The 16,158-nt window shown below is 34.0% G+C and overlaps 1 protein-coding gene across 1 annotated transcript in view; it reads left to right on the top strand.

Annotated features, from left to right (window-relative positions):
* The window catches only part of LOC145263578 (large neutral amino acids transporter small subunit 1-like), a gene marked incomplete at its 3' end in the record, with an annotated part of 158,192 nt that overhangs the window by 61,990 nt on the left and 80,044 nt on the right, over positions 1 to 16,158 (top strand). Inside the window, 1 exon segment of the mRNA XM_080120424.1 lies at positions 2,600 to 2,644. Coding sequence (XP_079976550.1) covers positions 2,600 to 2,644 — 45 coding nt within the window.

Here is a 16,158-nt window from a genome sequence, read left to right as displayed (position 1 = left end):
ACCGAAACGTTGTACGAATAATGATCGACCGAAACGTTGTACGAATAATGATCGACCGAAATGTTGTACGAATAATGATCGACCGAAACGTTGTACGAATAATAATCGACCGAAATGTTGTACGAATAATGATCGACCGAAACGTTGTACGAATAATGATCGACCGAAATGTTGTACGAATAATGATCGACCGAAACGTTGTACGAATAATAATCGACCGAAATGTTGTACGAATAATGATCGACCGAAATGTTGTACGAATAATGATCGACCGAAACGTTGTACGAATAATAATCGACCGAAATGTTGTACGAATAATAATCGACCGAAACGTTGTACGAATAATAATCGACCGAAATGTTGTACGAATAATAATCGACCAAAATGTTGTACGAATAATGATCGACCGAAATGTTGTACGAATAATGATCGACCGAAACGTTGTACGAATAATGATCGACCGAAATGTTGTACGAATAATAATCGACCGAAATGTTGTACGAATAATAATCGACCGAAATGTTGTACGAATAATAATCGACCGAAACGTTGTACGAATAATGATCGACCGAAACGTTGTACGAATAATGATTGACCGAAACGTTGTACGAATAATAATCGACCGAAATGTTGTACGAATAATAATCGACCGAAACGTTGTACGAATAATGATCGACCGAAACGTTGTACGAATAATAATCGACCGAAACGTTGTACGAATAATGATTGACCGAAACGTTGTACGAATAATAATCGACCGAAACGTTGTACGAATAATGATCGACCGAAACGTTGTACGAATAATGATTGACCGAAACGTTGTACGAATAATAATCGACCGAAATGTTGTACGAATAATAATCGACCGAAACGTTGTACGAATAATGATCGACCGAAACGTTGTACGAATAATAATCGACCGAAACGTTGTACGAATAATGATCGACCGAAACGTTGTACGAATAATAATCGACCGAAACGTTGTACGAATAATGATTGACCGAAATGTTGTACGAATAATAATCGACCGAAACGTTGTACGAATAATAATCGACCGAAACGTTGTACGAATAATGATTGACCGAAACGTTGTACGAATAATAATCGACCGAAATGTTGTACGAATAATAATCGACCGAAACGTTGTACGAATAATGATCGACCGAAACGTTGTACGAATAATGATCGACCGAAACGTTGTACGAATAATAATCGACCGAAACGTTGTACGAATAATAATCGACCGAAATGTTGTACGAATAATAATCGACCGAAACGTTGTACGAATAATAATCGACCAAAACGTTGTACGAATAATGATCGACCGAAACGTTGTACGAATAATAATCGACCGAAACGTTGTACGAATAATAATCGACCGAAATGTTGTACGAATAATGATCGACCGAAACGTTGTACGAATAATGATCGACCGAAACGTTGTACGAATAATAATCGACCGAAACGTTGTACGAATAATAATCGACCGAAATGTTGTACGAATAATGCTCAATATGAGAACAATTGTTCGATTAATCTAAGCAATACAAATATTTTTTATCTGTTTATCAATAGTCAGTAATTTATGTCTCACAAAGGCTATTTCATTTCCAGGGGGGTGGTTCTATAGCTCTTCTGGCTTGGTGTCATATCTCTAATTATATTTTTAACGGCTACTGATCGAAACATCTTGTGTCACTTTTGTGCATCTTTGTATAAATTTTTGTTTATATATATATATATATATATATATATATACGCACACACACATATTCATTGTTTTGATGGATATTCAGTACCACACCAGAGACATAGAGTAACAATATTATTATTGGGTTAGGTTGTATTAATGACTTATTATTAAAGTAAAATTGTATTGTCTGGCAAAACAGTTAACCCAGCAAAAGAAAAAAACCCTATGGAACCAAGGCTTTTGAACCACAGTTTCGGAAAATCAGTATTAAATTTTCCTTTTGTTTTGTCAATTTAGTACCTATATGTTTGCAAAGTTTCATGGTTTGTAGCTTTAGTGATTTTGGGGGGAAATTTAGACGTAATAAAAGTTCAAGGTTTTATAACAAATTATCAAAACAATGATGTCAGCAACATTTCTTTTTTTTTTTAATGCAAAATTGTTTGTTCATGAATCCAGTAAGTCTGTGCCAAATTTTGTCATAGCAATAATGGCTTCAAATTTTATTGTCATAGAATTAATGGCTTCGAATTTTATTGTCATAGAATTAATGGCTTCGAATTTTATTGTCATAGAATTAATGGCTTTGAATATTATTGTCATAGAATTAACGGCTTCGAATTTTATTGTGATAGAATTAATGGCTTCGAATTTTATTGTCATAGAATTAATGGCTTCGAATTTTATTGTCATAGAATTTAATGGCTTCGAATTTTATTGTCATAGAATTTAATGGCTTCAAATTTTATTGTCATCGAGTTGGCATTAGACATGTCTCTGACTGAGAATCCCTTGCACCTTCTTGATCTAAAAAAAAAAAAAAAAAAAAAAAAAAATCGGATGAAAGTGACCTAAAAAATAATCGGATGAAACTAACCTAAAAGATATTTTTTCTTGATTTTTCAGGAGTTATTTGAATTTTCTCACAGATGAGTTAGTCAACCCTTATCGGTAAGTTTTGTTAAAAATATTTTTTTAAGACAGTCTGTTATTTTCTTGACTTCCCTCCTAAAATAAAACCTATTCTATGTCTTGTCATAATTTGATTCATGTAATTTTCATTCATGTACTGCTTCCTTCTTCTCTACTATTATCCAATTTTCTTGATCTCCCATTTGCATCGGTGCATGTACTCATCTATTGATTTGCTACACAAATTGATGTTTTTGTTAAATGCTGAAGAAAAAATATTATTCTGTTGAAAGTTTAATTTCCTTATCTTTCTCTGTAATGGAAAAATATGGGTTGAATGTCTATCATTAATAGGACGGATATATTTCACCAACAATTCTATGACAATAAAATTCGAAGCCATTAATTCAGCATCAGGAATAAGTGTTTCTCTATCGTGTAAGGTAGGATGGTTTTCTCACTTTAGTGGATTGACTCTACCATATGAGGTAGGTTTAGGGGCTACCCAATCGGTTTTATAACCCACCGTGCTTTAATTCCTCTACTAAAGAGAAGTAACTCATTGGTAACCATTGTTGTTTTCCCTTATTCACCTACAATTCATTTTGTTTTGATTTTTTTTCAATTATCATTTACAATTATGTACAATATTCAATTATCATTTACAATTATGTAAAATATTTCAAATGATTTTAGACTCCCCTTTCAAACAATAGTTTTTTTTTCAATATATTTTTCATTCATGATTTTTTCTTTCACATTTTCATTTCATATTTGTTTTTTTTTATTCATAAACTGTCAAAATGAAAAAAAAACATTAAAAAAATGAATTCTTGTATTATTGAATGGCATTCAACTTAAAATGATCTCATAGTAAACTGATTCAATATGAACTTTACTTTCTTGGAATTAGCTTAAAAGTTATTTCAAAACACACCTGACATGGCATCCCCGGCAAACAATAAGAAAATTAAAAAAATAAAAATAAATTAGCATTAATAAACATTATCTTATATATATATATATATATATATATATATATATATATAATATATATATATACACACATATATATATATAATATATATTAAATTAGCATTATTAAACATTATCTTCTATATATATATATATATATATATATAAAATATATATGATATAAAGCTATTTCAAAAGTGAATACAACTTCCTTATATACTAACGTAAATATACTAACAACTTCAAAAATGATAAATATGGCATATTTCCTTGAAAAACGAACTTTTCAGTCACTGTTCATTTTTTTTCTGTTTTATTGGATTATTAGTTTCATTTCACTATTTGTGCTTATTTTTTACTTTGTGTATAATTGCATAGCATATTGAGCTGCATTTAGAGTAAATCTCTATCTGAAGTATGGGCTCTACAAAACTACTCTGTTAATTTTTGGTCTACAGATTTGAAACTTGATTTATGCGGTATAAAACCTGTGATTTTTTTAAGCTGAAAAAATTTTGGATTCAGCTTCAAATGAACAGCTACAGCACAGGAATCCTACTAAATCCTGATGGTAAATTTTAAAGATGCAATTTGGACGTGAGAACACTTCAAAACAATGATATGCAATAAAATTCTGTTTTAACTTTGAAAAAATATCACAGAAACGTATGGAATGCTTCAGGCTGTTTTTGGACCATCTTGCATGAATCGAGCATCAGTTTTGGAGTGGCATAAGAGATTCAAGGAAAGACAGGTGGGTTGTGGGGGATGATGAGAAGTGTGGGAGGATTACGGAAATCAAAACACCTGAATTGATTGGCCAAATAAAGAATTTCATGGATGAGGACTGTTGTGGGTTTATAAAGACAATAAGTGCACAGTTTAATGTCGGTGTACACACAATTATTTGTAAGGAATTAAAAATGCAGGAAATTTACTCAAATGCACCGGTCCACAACAAATGACCAAGATGGGCATCGACAGTTTCTTACCTTCCAAAACCTTCCTCCAGACCGCAACATTACAGACCTTCCTCTCTGTTTATTCCATAAGCTCAAGGAAAATCTTAGAATAAGCAGTCGTTATGAAAAGCTTAGAATATGCTGTTGGTATTAAAAGCTTAGAATATGCTGTTGGTATTAAAAGCTTAGAATATGCTGTTGGTATTAAAAGCTTAGAATATGCTGTTGGTATTAAAAGCTTAGAATATGCTGTTGGTATTAAAAGCTTAGAATATGCTGTTGGTATTAAAAGCTTAGAATATGCTGTTGGTATTAAAAGCTTAGAATATGCTGTTGGTATTAAAAGCTTAGAATATGCTGTTGGTATTAAAAGCTTAGAATATGCTGTTGGTATTAAAAGCTTAGAATATGCTGTTGGTATTAAAAGCTTAGAATATGCTGTTGGTATTAAAAGCTTAGAATATGCTGTTGGTATTAAAAGCTTAGAATATGCTGTTGGTATTAAAAGCTTAGAATATGCTGTTGGTATTAAAAGCTTAGAATATGCTGTTGGTATTAAAAGCTTAGAATATGCTGTTGGTATTAAAAGCTTAGAATATGCTGTTGGTATTAAAAGCTTAGAATATGCTGTTGGTATTAAAAGCTTAGAATATGCTGTTGGTATTAAAAGCTTAGAATATGCTGTTATGAAAACCTTCGAATATGCTGTCCTTAGGAAACCTTAGAATATGCTTTGGTTATGAAAACCTTAGAATATGCTGACGTTATGAAAACCTTAGAATATGCTGTCTTTATGAAAAGCTTAGAATATGCTGTCTTTATGAAAAGCTTAGAATATGCTGTCATTATGTAAACCTTAGAATATGCTGTCGTTATGAAAACCTTTGAATATGCTGTCGTTGTGTAAACCTTAGAATATGGTGTCGTTATGTAAACCTTAGAATATGGTGTCGTTATGTAAACCTTAGAATATGGTGTCGTTATGTAAACCTTAGAATATGGTGTCGTTATGAAAAGCTTAGAATATGGTGTCGTTATGAAAAGCTTAGAATATGGTGTCGTTATGAAAAGCTTAGAATATGGTGTCGTTATGAAAAGCTTAGAATATGGTGTCGTTATGAAAAGCTTAGAATATGGTGTCGTTATGAAAAGCTTAGAATATGGTGTCGTTATGAAAAGCTTAGAATATGCTGTCGTTATGGAAACTTTTCTTTCTTTCTTTTTTTTTTTTCATGTAGGTCACCACTTATCAAGGCCCAGAAGCCACTCGAGGATAAGGGTTAGTGTATATAAAGTAATCAATGGGGTAGTATCGTGGTAATAGTTAGTATTAGAGATGTGATAAAGTGTCATTACTTAAGGGGGCGGTTCATCAGGAATTTATTTGTGTTGGACTTGAAGACATTCAAGTTGAAGTCGGGAGGGAAACAGGTAAGCGGCAGAGAGTTCCACAGGCGTGCACTTCTAAGAAAGAAGCTTTGTTCATGGAATCTATGTTTTGATTTAGGCACGGATAAAGAGTGGAGAAAATTATTGACAGTGGTTTCAGCTAGTCAGGTGTTTTTCCTGAGAGATTGGCGAGGGGGGGGACCAGAGAATGGGCTCAGATGAGCACTTGCCATGGAAATAATGATAAAACAGAGACAGGCTTGCAACATCTCTTCTGTGGGAGAGAGGTTGCAGGGAAGAGAAAAGGGCATCCCCCACCAAGCCACAAAGTCTATTTTGTACTCTGTCAAGGCAGGATAGGCTGTTTTTAGCAGCTCCTGCCCAGATGTGGCAGCAGTACTCCATCCTTGGACGTACTTGGCTTTTATATATTCTCTATGAATTGCATCATTAGTGAGATATCTTCTGGAGCAGTAGAAGGATCCCATAATTTTCCCAGCGACCTTGGCCACAGACTTGATGTACGTGTTCCATTTCAGATCAGGAGTAAAGGTCAAACCCAGAAGCTTATCAAAACATGGGGCCTCCCCTAGACGAGACCCATTCATTTCAATCGATGCCAGATGAGGATCAGAGCGTTGATAATGATAGGAGCTTGGTCTTAGATGCATTAAAGGTAACCAGCCACCTGTTCCCCCCCCCTGTACCATGCGCTCAAGATCTGAGGAGAGAGAATCAGAGAGAACATTGTCATTTACAGCCTTTGATGTATTGCCATAGATGGTCGTGTCATCAGCATAGATGTCAACAAATGATTTTAGTATATGTTTTGGGAGATCATTGATGTAGATCAAGAAGAGAGTTGGGCCCAGGGTGAACGTCTGAGGGACTCCAGCATTAATACTGTAGGCCTCTGATTTCTGCCCATCAACCACTACTCTTATGAGCCTATCAGAGAGAAATGATTTAATGATTGAAAAAACATTTCCAGTTATACCGTAGCTGGAAATCTTGTGAAGTAGGCCTTTATGCCATACCTTATCAAAGGCCTTTGATATGTCAAGAGCAAATGCCCTAGAAATGAAGCCTTTGTTGAGAGATTCTAATCCTATGAGATATAACCATTAGCACATCTGCTGTAGATCTTGCAGAGCGGAAACCAAGAAGGTTGTTTCTGTTGAGGTGGTTGACTACTTCTTTATTTAATATGGATTCCAACAACTTACTCATGACACACAGGAGACTTATTGGTCTGTACTGAGAGGGAGATGACTTTTCACCAGAATGTTTCAATGCAGGGTGTTGGAAAGCACTTCTCCTTAAGGCAACGCTTAAACAGTTTTGTAAGTATGGGGGCAAGTTCTGGTTGGAGCTTTTTCAGCACTATAACTGGAATGCCGTCAGAGCCAGTTACTTTACTGGAATTAAGGTTCTTGATTAGCTTGGCGACCTTACGCACTGATATTTGTATGTTGCATAAAGTGTTGTCTGTTATAGGGGGAAACACGGGGAGTTGATGGCCTTTGTTGCATAGAGTAGAATTGACTGCAAATTTCTTGGCAAATAGTATGGCCTTGTTTGATGCTGACGAGATGACCTCAGGTCCATTAATGATGGTTGGGATAGAACGCATGCTTCTGTTCAGGATCCTGTTTGCTATTTGCCAAAACTGGTGGGAACCAAGCCACTGCTCAGCTACTTTGGATTTAACGGACTGAGCATATAGCTCTTTTGCATTTTTTATTACTCTTTTACAGTGGTTGCTGGCATTCCTGAAAGCAACTTTAGTCTCGGTACATCTATTAGGTTGGTAGCTATGGAAAAAGTGATTTCGGTGCGCGATGGCAGCAGCATATTCTGGGGAGAACCATGGCTGGCTGTTAGGTTTTTGTTAGAATTTTTTGGATGGTATGAATTGGTCTATGCCTACAAGTAACCATTCGGTCAGGTCTGATACTATAGAGGACACATCCTTTTTAACCATGGAATGGAGAGGTAGATATGAATGTACGGAAGCTATCCTAATCAGCCATAGAGTATCGGTATACAGTACGGTGGAGAGGTACATCAGTAGACTTATATTTCATTTTTATCTTAACTGATACAACAGAGTGGTCGGAGGATCCCAGAGGAGATAGCATATGCTGTCATTATGTAAACCTTAGAATATGCTATCGTTATGTAAACCTTAGAATATGCTATCGTTATGTAAACCTTAGAATATGCTGTCGTTATGAAAAACCTTCGCATATGCTGTCATGATGAAAACCTTCGAATATGCTGTCATTATGAAAACCTTCGAATATGCTGTCATTATGAAAACCTTCGAATATGCTGTCATTATGAAAACCTTCGAATATGATGTCGTTATGAAAAGCTTAGAATATGCTGTCGTTATGAAAATCTCAGAATATGCTGTCGTTATGAAAATCTTAGAATATGCTGTCGTTATGAAAATGTTAGAATATGCTGTCGTTATGAAAATCTTAGAATATGCTGTCGTTATGAAAAGCTTTGAATATGCTGTGGTTATGAAAAGCTTTGAATATGCTGTCGTTATGAAAACCTTTGAATATGCTGTCGTTATGAAAACCTTTGAATATGCTGTCGTTATGAAAACCTTTGAATATGCTGTCGTTATGAAAACCTTTGAATATGCTGTCGTTATGAAAAGCTTAGAATATGCTGTCGTTATGAAAACCTTTGAATATGCTGTCGTTATGAAAACCTTTGACTATGCTGTCGTTATGAAAAGCTTAGAATATGCTCTCATTATGAAAACCTTCAAATATGCTGTCCTTAGGAAAACCTTTGAATATGCTGTCCTTAGGAAAACCTTTGAATATGCTGTCGTTATGAAAAGCTTTGAATATGCTGTCGTTATGAAAACCTTAGAATATGCTGTCCTTAGGAAAACCTTTGAATATGCTGTCGTTATTAAAAGCTTCGAATATGCTGTCCTTAGGAAAAGCTTATAATATGCTGTCCTTAGGAAAAGCTTATAATATGCTGTCCTTACGAAAAGCTTATAATATGCTGTCCTAAGGAAAAGCTTAAAATATGCTTTCGTTATGAAAAACTTAGAATATGTTATTGTTATGAAAACTTAGATTATGCTGTCCTTATGAAAACCTTAGAATATGCTTTGGTTATGAAAACCTTAGAATATGCTGTCGTTATGAAAACCTTAGAATATGCTGTCGTTATGAAAACCTTAGAATATGCTGTCGTTATGAAAACCTTAGAATATGCTGTCGTTATCAAAACCTTAGAATATGCTGTCGTTATGAAAACCTTAGAATATGCTGTCGTTATGAAAACCTTAGAATATGCTGTCGTTATCAAAACCTTAGAATATGCTGTCGTTATGAAAACCTTAGAATATGCTGTCGTTATGAAAACCTTAGAATATGCTGTCGTTATCAAAACCTTAGAATATGCTGTCGTTATGAACAGCTTAGAATATGCTGTCGTTATCAAAACCTTAGAATATGCTGTCGTTATGAAAAGCTTAGAATATGCTGTCGTTATGAAAACCTTAGAATATGCTGTAGTTATGAAAACCTTAGAATATGCTGTCGTTATGAAAACCTTAGAATATGCTGTCGTTATGAAAACCTTAGAATATGCTGTCGTTATGAAAACCTTAGAATATGCTGTCGTTATGAAAACCTTAGAATATGCTGTCGTTATGAAAACCTTAGAATATGCTGTCGTTATGAAAACCTTAGAATATGCTGTCGTTATGAAAACCTTAGAATATGCTGTCGTTATGAAAACCTTAGAATATGCTGTCGTTATGAAAACCTTAGAATATGCTGTCGTTATGAAAACCTTAGAATATGCTGTCGTTATGAAAACCTTAGAATATGCTGTCGTTATGAAAACCTTAGAATATGCTGTCGTTATGAAAACCTTAGAATATGCTGTCGTTATGAAAACCTTAGAATATGCTGTCGTTATGAAAACCTTAGAATATGCTGTCGTTATGAAAACCTTAGAATATGCTGTCGTTATGAAAACCTTAGAATATGCTGTCGTTATGAAAACCTTAGAATATGCTGTCGTTATGAAAACCTTAGAATATGCTGTCGTTATGAAAACCTTAGAATATGCTGTCGTTATGAAAACCTTAGAATATGCTGTCGTTATGAAAACCTTAGAATATGCTGTCGTTATCAAAACCTTAGAATATGCTGTCGTTATGAAAACCTTAGAATATGCTGTCGTTATCAAAACCTTAGAATATGCTGTCGTTATGAAAACCTTAGAATATGCTGTCGTTATGAAAACCTTAGAATATGCTGTCGTTATGAAAACCTTAGAATATGCTGTCGTTATGAAAAGCTTAGACTATGCTGTCGTTATGAAAACCTTAGAATATGCTGTCGTTATGAAAACCTTAGAATATGCTGTCGTTATCAAAACCTTAGAATATGCTGTCGTTATGAAAACCTTAGAATATGCTGTCGTTATCAAAACCTTAGAATATGCTGTCGTTATCAAAACCTTAGAATATGCTGTCGTTATGAAAACCTTAGAATATGCTGTCGTTATGAAAACCTTAGAATATGCTGTCGTTATCAAAACCTTAGAATATGCTGTCGTTATGAAAACCTTAGAATATGCTGTCGTTATGAAAACCTTAGAATATGCTGTCGTTATGAAAACCTTAGAATATGCTGTCGTTATGAAAACCTTAGAATATGCTGTCGTTATCAAAACCTTAGAATATGCTGTCGTTATGAAAACCTTAGAATATGCTGTCGTTATGAAAACCTTAGAATATGCTGTCGTTATGAAAACCTTAGAATATGCTGTCGTTATGAAAACCTTAGAATATGCTGTCGTTATGAAAACCTTAGAATATGCTGTCGTTATGAAAACCTTAGAATATGCTGTCGTTATGAAAACCTTAGAATATGCTGTCGTTATGAAAACCTTAGAATATGCTGTCGTTATGAAAACCTTAGAATATGCTGTCGTTATCAAAACCTTAGAATATGCTGTCGTTATGAAAACCTTAGAATATGCTGTCGTTATGAAAACCTTAGAATATGCTGTCGTTATGAAAACCTTAGAATATGCTGTCGTTATGAAAACCTTAGAATATGCTGTCGTTATCAAAACCTTAGAATATGCTGTCGTTATGAAAACCTTAGAATATGCTGTCGTTATGAAAACCTTAGAATATGCTGTCGTTATGAAAACCTTAGAATATGCTGTCGTTATGAAAACCTTAGAATATGCTGTCGTTATGAAAACCTTAGAATATGCTGTCGTTATGAAAACCTTAGAATATGCTGTCGTTATGAAAACCTTAGAATATGCTGTCGTTATGAAAACCTTAGAATATGCTGTCGTTATGAAAACCTTAGAATATGCTGTCGTTATGAAAACCTTAGAATATGCTGTCGTTATGAAAACCTTAGAATATGCTGTCGTTATGAAAACCTTAGAATATGCTGTCGTTATGAAAACCTTAGAATATGCTGTCGTTATCAAAACCTTAGAATATGCTGTCGTTATGAAAACCTTAGAATATGCTGTCGTTATGAAAAGCTTAGAATATGCTGTCGTTATGAAAACCTTAGAATATGCTGTCGTTATGAAAACCTTAGAATATGCTGTCGTTATGAAAACCTTAGAATATGCTGTCGTTATGAAAACCTTAGAATATGCTGTCGTTATGAAAACCTTAGAATATGCTGTCGTTATGAAAACCTTAGAATATGCTGTCGTTATGAAAACCTTAGAATATGCTGTCGTTATGAAAACCTTAGAATATGCTGTCGTTATGAAAACCTTAGAATATGCTGTCGTTATGAAAACCTTAGAATATGCTGTCGTTATGAAAACCTTAGAATATGCTGTCGTTATCAAAACCTTAGAATATGCTGTCGTTATGAAAACCTTAGAATATGCTGTCGTTATGAAAACCTTAGAATATGCTGTCGTTATCAAAACCTTAGAATATGCTGTCGTTATGAAAACCTTAGAATATGCTGTCGTTATGAAAACCTTAGAATATGCTGTCGTTATGAAAACCTTAGAATATGCTGTCGTTATCAAAACCTTAGAATATGCTGTCGTTATGAAAACCTTAGAATATGCTGTCGTTATCAAAACCTTAGAATATGCTGTCGTTATCAAAACCTTAGAATATGCTGTCGTTATGAAAACCTTAGAATATGCTGTCGTTATGAAAACCTTAGAATATGCTGTCGTTATCAAAACCTTAGAATATGCTGTCGTTATGAAAACCTTAGAATATGCTGTCGTTATGAAAACCTTAGAATATGCTGTCGTTATGAAAACCTTAGAATATGCTGTCGTTATGAAAACCTTAGAATATGCTGTCGTTATGAAAACCTTAGAATATGCTGTCGTTATGAAAACCTTAGAATATGCTGTCGTTATGAAAACCTTAGAATATGCTGTCGTTATCAAAACCTTAGAATATGCTGTCGTTATGAAAACCTTAGAATATGCTGTCGTTATCAAAACCTTAGAATATGCTGTCGTTATGAAAACCTTAGAATATGCTGTCGTTATGAAAACCTTAGAATATGCTGTCGTTATCAAAACCTTAGAATATGCTGTCGTTATGAAAACCTTAGAATATGCTGTCGTTATCAAAACCTTAGAATATGCTGTCGTTATGAAAACCTTAGAATATGCTGTCGTTATGAAAACCTTAGAATATGCTGTCGTTATGAAAACCTTAGAATATGCTGTCGTTATCAAAACCTTAGAATATGCTGTCGTTATGAAAACCTTAGAATATGCTGTCGTTATGAAAACCTTAGAATATGCTGTCGTTATGAAAACCTTAGAATATGCTGTCGTTATGAAAACCTTAGAATATGCTGTCGTTATCAAAACCTTAGAATATGCTGTCGTTATGAAAACCTTAGAATATGCTGTCGTTATGAAAACCTTAGAATATGCTGTCGTTATCAAAACCTTAGAATATGCTGTCGTTATGAAAACCTTAGAATATGCTGTCGTTATGAAAACCTTAGAATATGCTGTCGTTATGAAAACCTTAGAATATGCAGTCGTTATGAAAACCTTAGAATATGCTGTCGTTATCAAAACCTTAGAATATGCTGTCGTTATCAAAACCTTAGAATATGCCGTCGTTATGAAAACCTTAGAATATGCTGTCGTTATGAAAATCTTAGAATATGCTGTCGTTATGAAAACCTTAGAATATGCTGTCGTTATCAAAACCTTAGAATATGCTGTCGTTATGAAAACCTTAGAATATGCTGTCGTTATGAAAACCTTAGAATATGCTGTCGTTATCAAAACCTTAGAATATGCTGTCGTTATGAAAACCTTAGAATATGCTGTCGTTATGAAAACCTTAGAATATGCTGTCGTTATGAAAACCTTAGAATATGCTGTCGTTATGAAAACCTTAGAATATGCTGTCGTTATGAAAACCTTAGAATATGCTGTCGTTATGAAAACCTTAGAATATGCTGTCGTTATGAAAACCTTAGAATATGCTGTCGTTATGAAAACCTTAGAATATGCTGTCGTTATGAAAACCTTAGAATATGCTGTCGTTATGAAAACCTTAGAATATGCTGTCGTTATGAAAACCTTAGAATATGCTGTCGTTATGAAAACCTTAGAATATGCTGTCGTTATGAAAACCTTAGAATATGCTGTCGTTATGAAAACCTTAGAATATGCTGTCGTTATCAAAACCTTAGAATATGCTGTCGTTATCAAAACCTTAGAATATGCCGTCGTTATGAAAACCTTAGAATATGCTGTCGTTATGAAAACCTTAGAATATGCTGTCGTTATGAAAACCTTAGAATATGCTGTCGTTATGAAAACCTTAGAATATGCTGTCGTTATGAAAACCTTAGAATATGCTGTCGTTATGAAAACCTTAGAATATGCTGTCGTTATGAAAACCTTAGAATATGCTGTCGTTATGAAAAGCTTAGAATATGCTGTCGTTATGAAAACCTTAGAATATGCTGTCGTTATGAAAACCTTAGAATATGCTGTCGTTATGAAAACCTTAGAATATGCTGTCGTTATCAAAACCTTAGAATATGCTGTCGTTATGAAAACCTTAGAATATGCTGTCGTTATGAAAACCTTAGAATATGCTGTCGTTATGAAAACCTTAGAATATGCTGTCGTTATGAAAACCTTAGAATATGCTGTCGTTATCAAAACCTTAGAATATGCTGTCGTTATGAAAACCTTAGAATATGCTGTCGTTATGAAAACCTTAGAATATGCTGTCGTTATCAAAACCTTAGAATATGCTGTCGTTATGAAAACCTTAGAATATGCTGTCGTTATGAAAACCTTAGAATATGCTGTCGTTATGAAAACCTTAGAATATGCTGTCGTTATCAAAACCTTAGAATATGCTGTCGTTATGAAAACCTTAGAATATGCTGTCGTTATCAAAACCTTAGAATATGCTGTCGTTATGAAAACCTTAGAATATGCTGTCGTTATGAAAACCTTAGAATATGCTGTCGTTATCAAAACCTTAGAATATGCTGTCGTTATGAAAACCTTAGAATATGCTGTCGTTATGAAAACCTTAGAATATGCTGTCGTTATGAAAACCTTAGAATATGCTGTCGTTATGAAAACCTTAGAATATGCTGTCGTTATCAAAACCTTAGAATATGCTGTCGTTATCAAAACCTTAGAATATGCCGTCGTTATGAAAACCTTAGAATATGCTGTCGTTATGAAAACCTTAGAATATGCTGTCGTTATGAAAACCTTAGAATATGCTGTCGTTATGAAAACCTTAGAATATGCTGTCGTTATGAAAACCTTAGAATATGCTGTCGTTATGAAAACCTTAGAATATGCTGTCGTTATCAAAACCTTAGAATATGCTGTCGTTATGAAAACCTTAGAATATGCTGTCGTTATGAAAACCTTAGAATATGCTGTCGTTATCAAAACCTTAGAATATGCTGTCGTTATGAAAACCTTAGAATATGCTGTCGTTATGAAAACCTTAGAATATGCTGTCGTTATGAAAACCTTAGAATATGCTGTCGTTATCAAAACCTTAGAATATGCTGTCGTTATGAAAACCTTAGAATATGCTGTCGTTATCAAAACCTTAGAATATGCTGTCGTTATCAAAACCTTAGAATATGCTGTCGTTATGAAAACCTTAGAATATGCTGTCGTTATGAAAACCTTAGAATATGCTGTCGTTATCAAAACCTTAGAATATGCTGTCGTTATGAAAACCTTAGAATATGCTGTCGTTATGAAAACCTTAGAATATGCTGTCGTTATGAAAACCTTAGAATATGCTGTCGTTATGAAAACCTTAGAATATGCTGTCGTTATGAAAACCTTAGAATATGCTGTCGTTATGAAAACCTTAGAATATGCTGTCGTTATGAAAACCTTAGAATATGCTGTCGTTATCAAAACCTTAGAATATGCTGTCGTTATGAAAACCTTAGAATATGCTGTCGTTATCAAAACCTTAGAATATGCTGTCGTTATCAAAACCTTAGAATATGCTGTCGTTATGAAAACCTTAGAATATGCTGTCGTTATCAAAACCTTAGAATATGCTGTCGTTATGAAAACCTTAGAATATGCTGTCGTTATCAAAACCTTAGAATATGCTGTCGTTATGAAAACCTTAGAATATGCTGTCGTTATGAAAACCTTAGAATATGCTGTCGTTATGAAAACCTTAGAATATGCTGTCGTTATCAAAACCTTAGAATATGCTGTCGTTATGAAAACCTTAGAATATGCTGTCGTTATGAAAACCTTAGAATATGCTGTCGTTATGAAAACCTTAGAATATGCTGTCGTTATGAAAACCTTAGAATATGCTGTCGTTATCAAAACCTTAGAATATGCTGTCGTTATCAAAACCTTAGAATATGCCGTCGTTATGAAAACCTTAGAATATGCTGTCGTTATGAAAACCTTAGAATATGCTGTCGTTATGAAAACCTTAGAATATGCTGTCGTTATGAAAACCTTAGAATATGCTGTCGTTATGAAAACCTTAGAATATGCTGTCGTTATGAAAACCTTAGAATATGCTGTCGTTATGAAAACCTTAGAATATGCTGTCGTTATCAAAACCTTAGAATATGCTGTCGTTATGAAAACCTTAGAATATGCTGTCGTTATGAAAACCTTAGAATATGCTGTCGTTATCAAAACCTTAGAATATGCTGTCGTTAT

The sequence above is a fragment of the Euprymna scolopes genome, chromosome 39, assembly GCF_053919585.1.
Source record: "Euprymna scolopes isolate OS-2025 chromosome 39, ASM5391958v1, whole genome shotgun sequence".
Classification (NCBI taxonomy): Eukaryota; Metazoa; Mollusca; class Cephalopoda; order Sepiida; family Sepiolidae; genus Euprymna; species Euprymna scolopes.
Note: the sequence above shows the minus strand (reverse complement) of the source record. Positions and strands in the feature narration are given on the sequence as shown.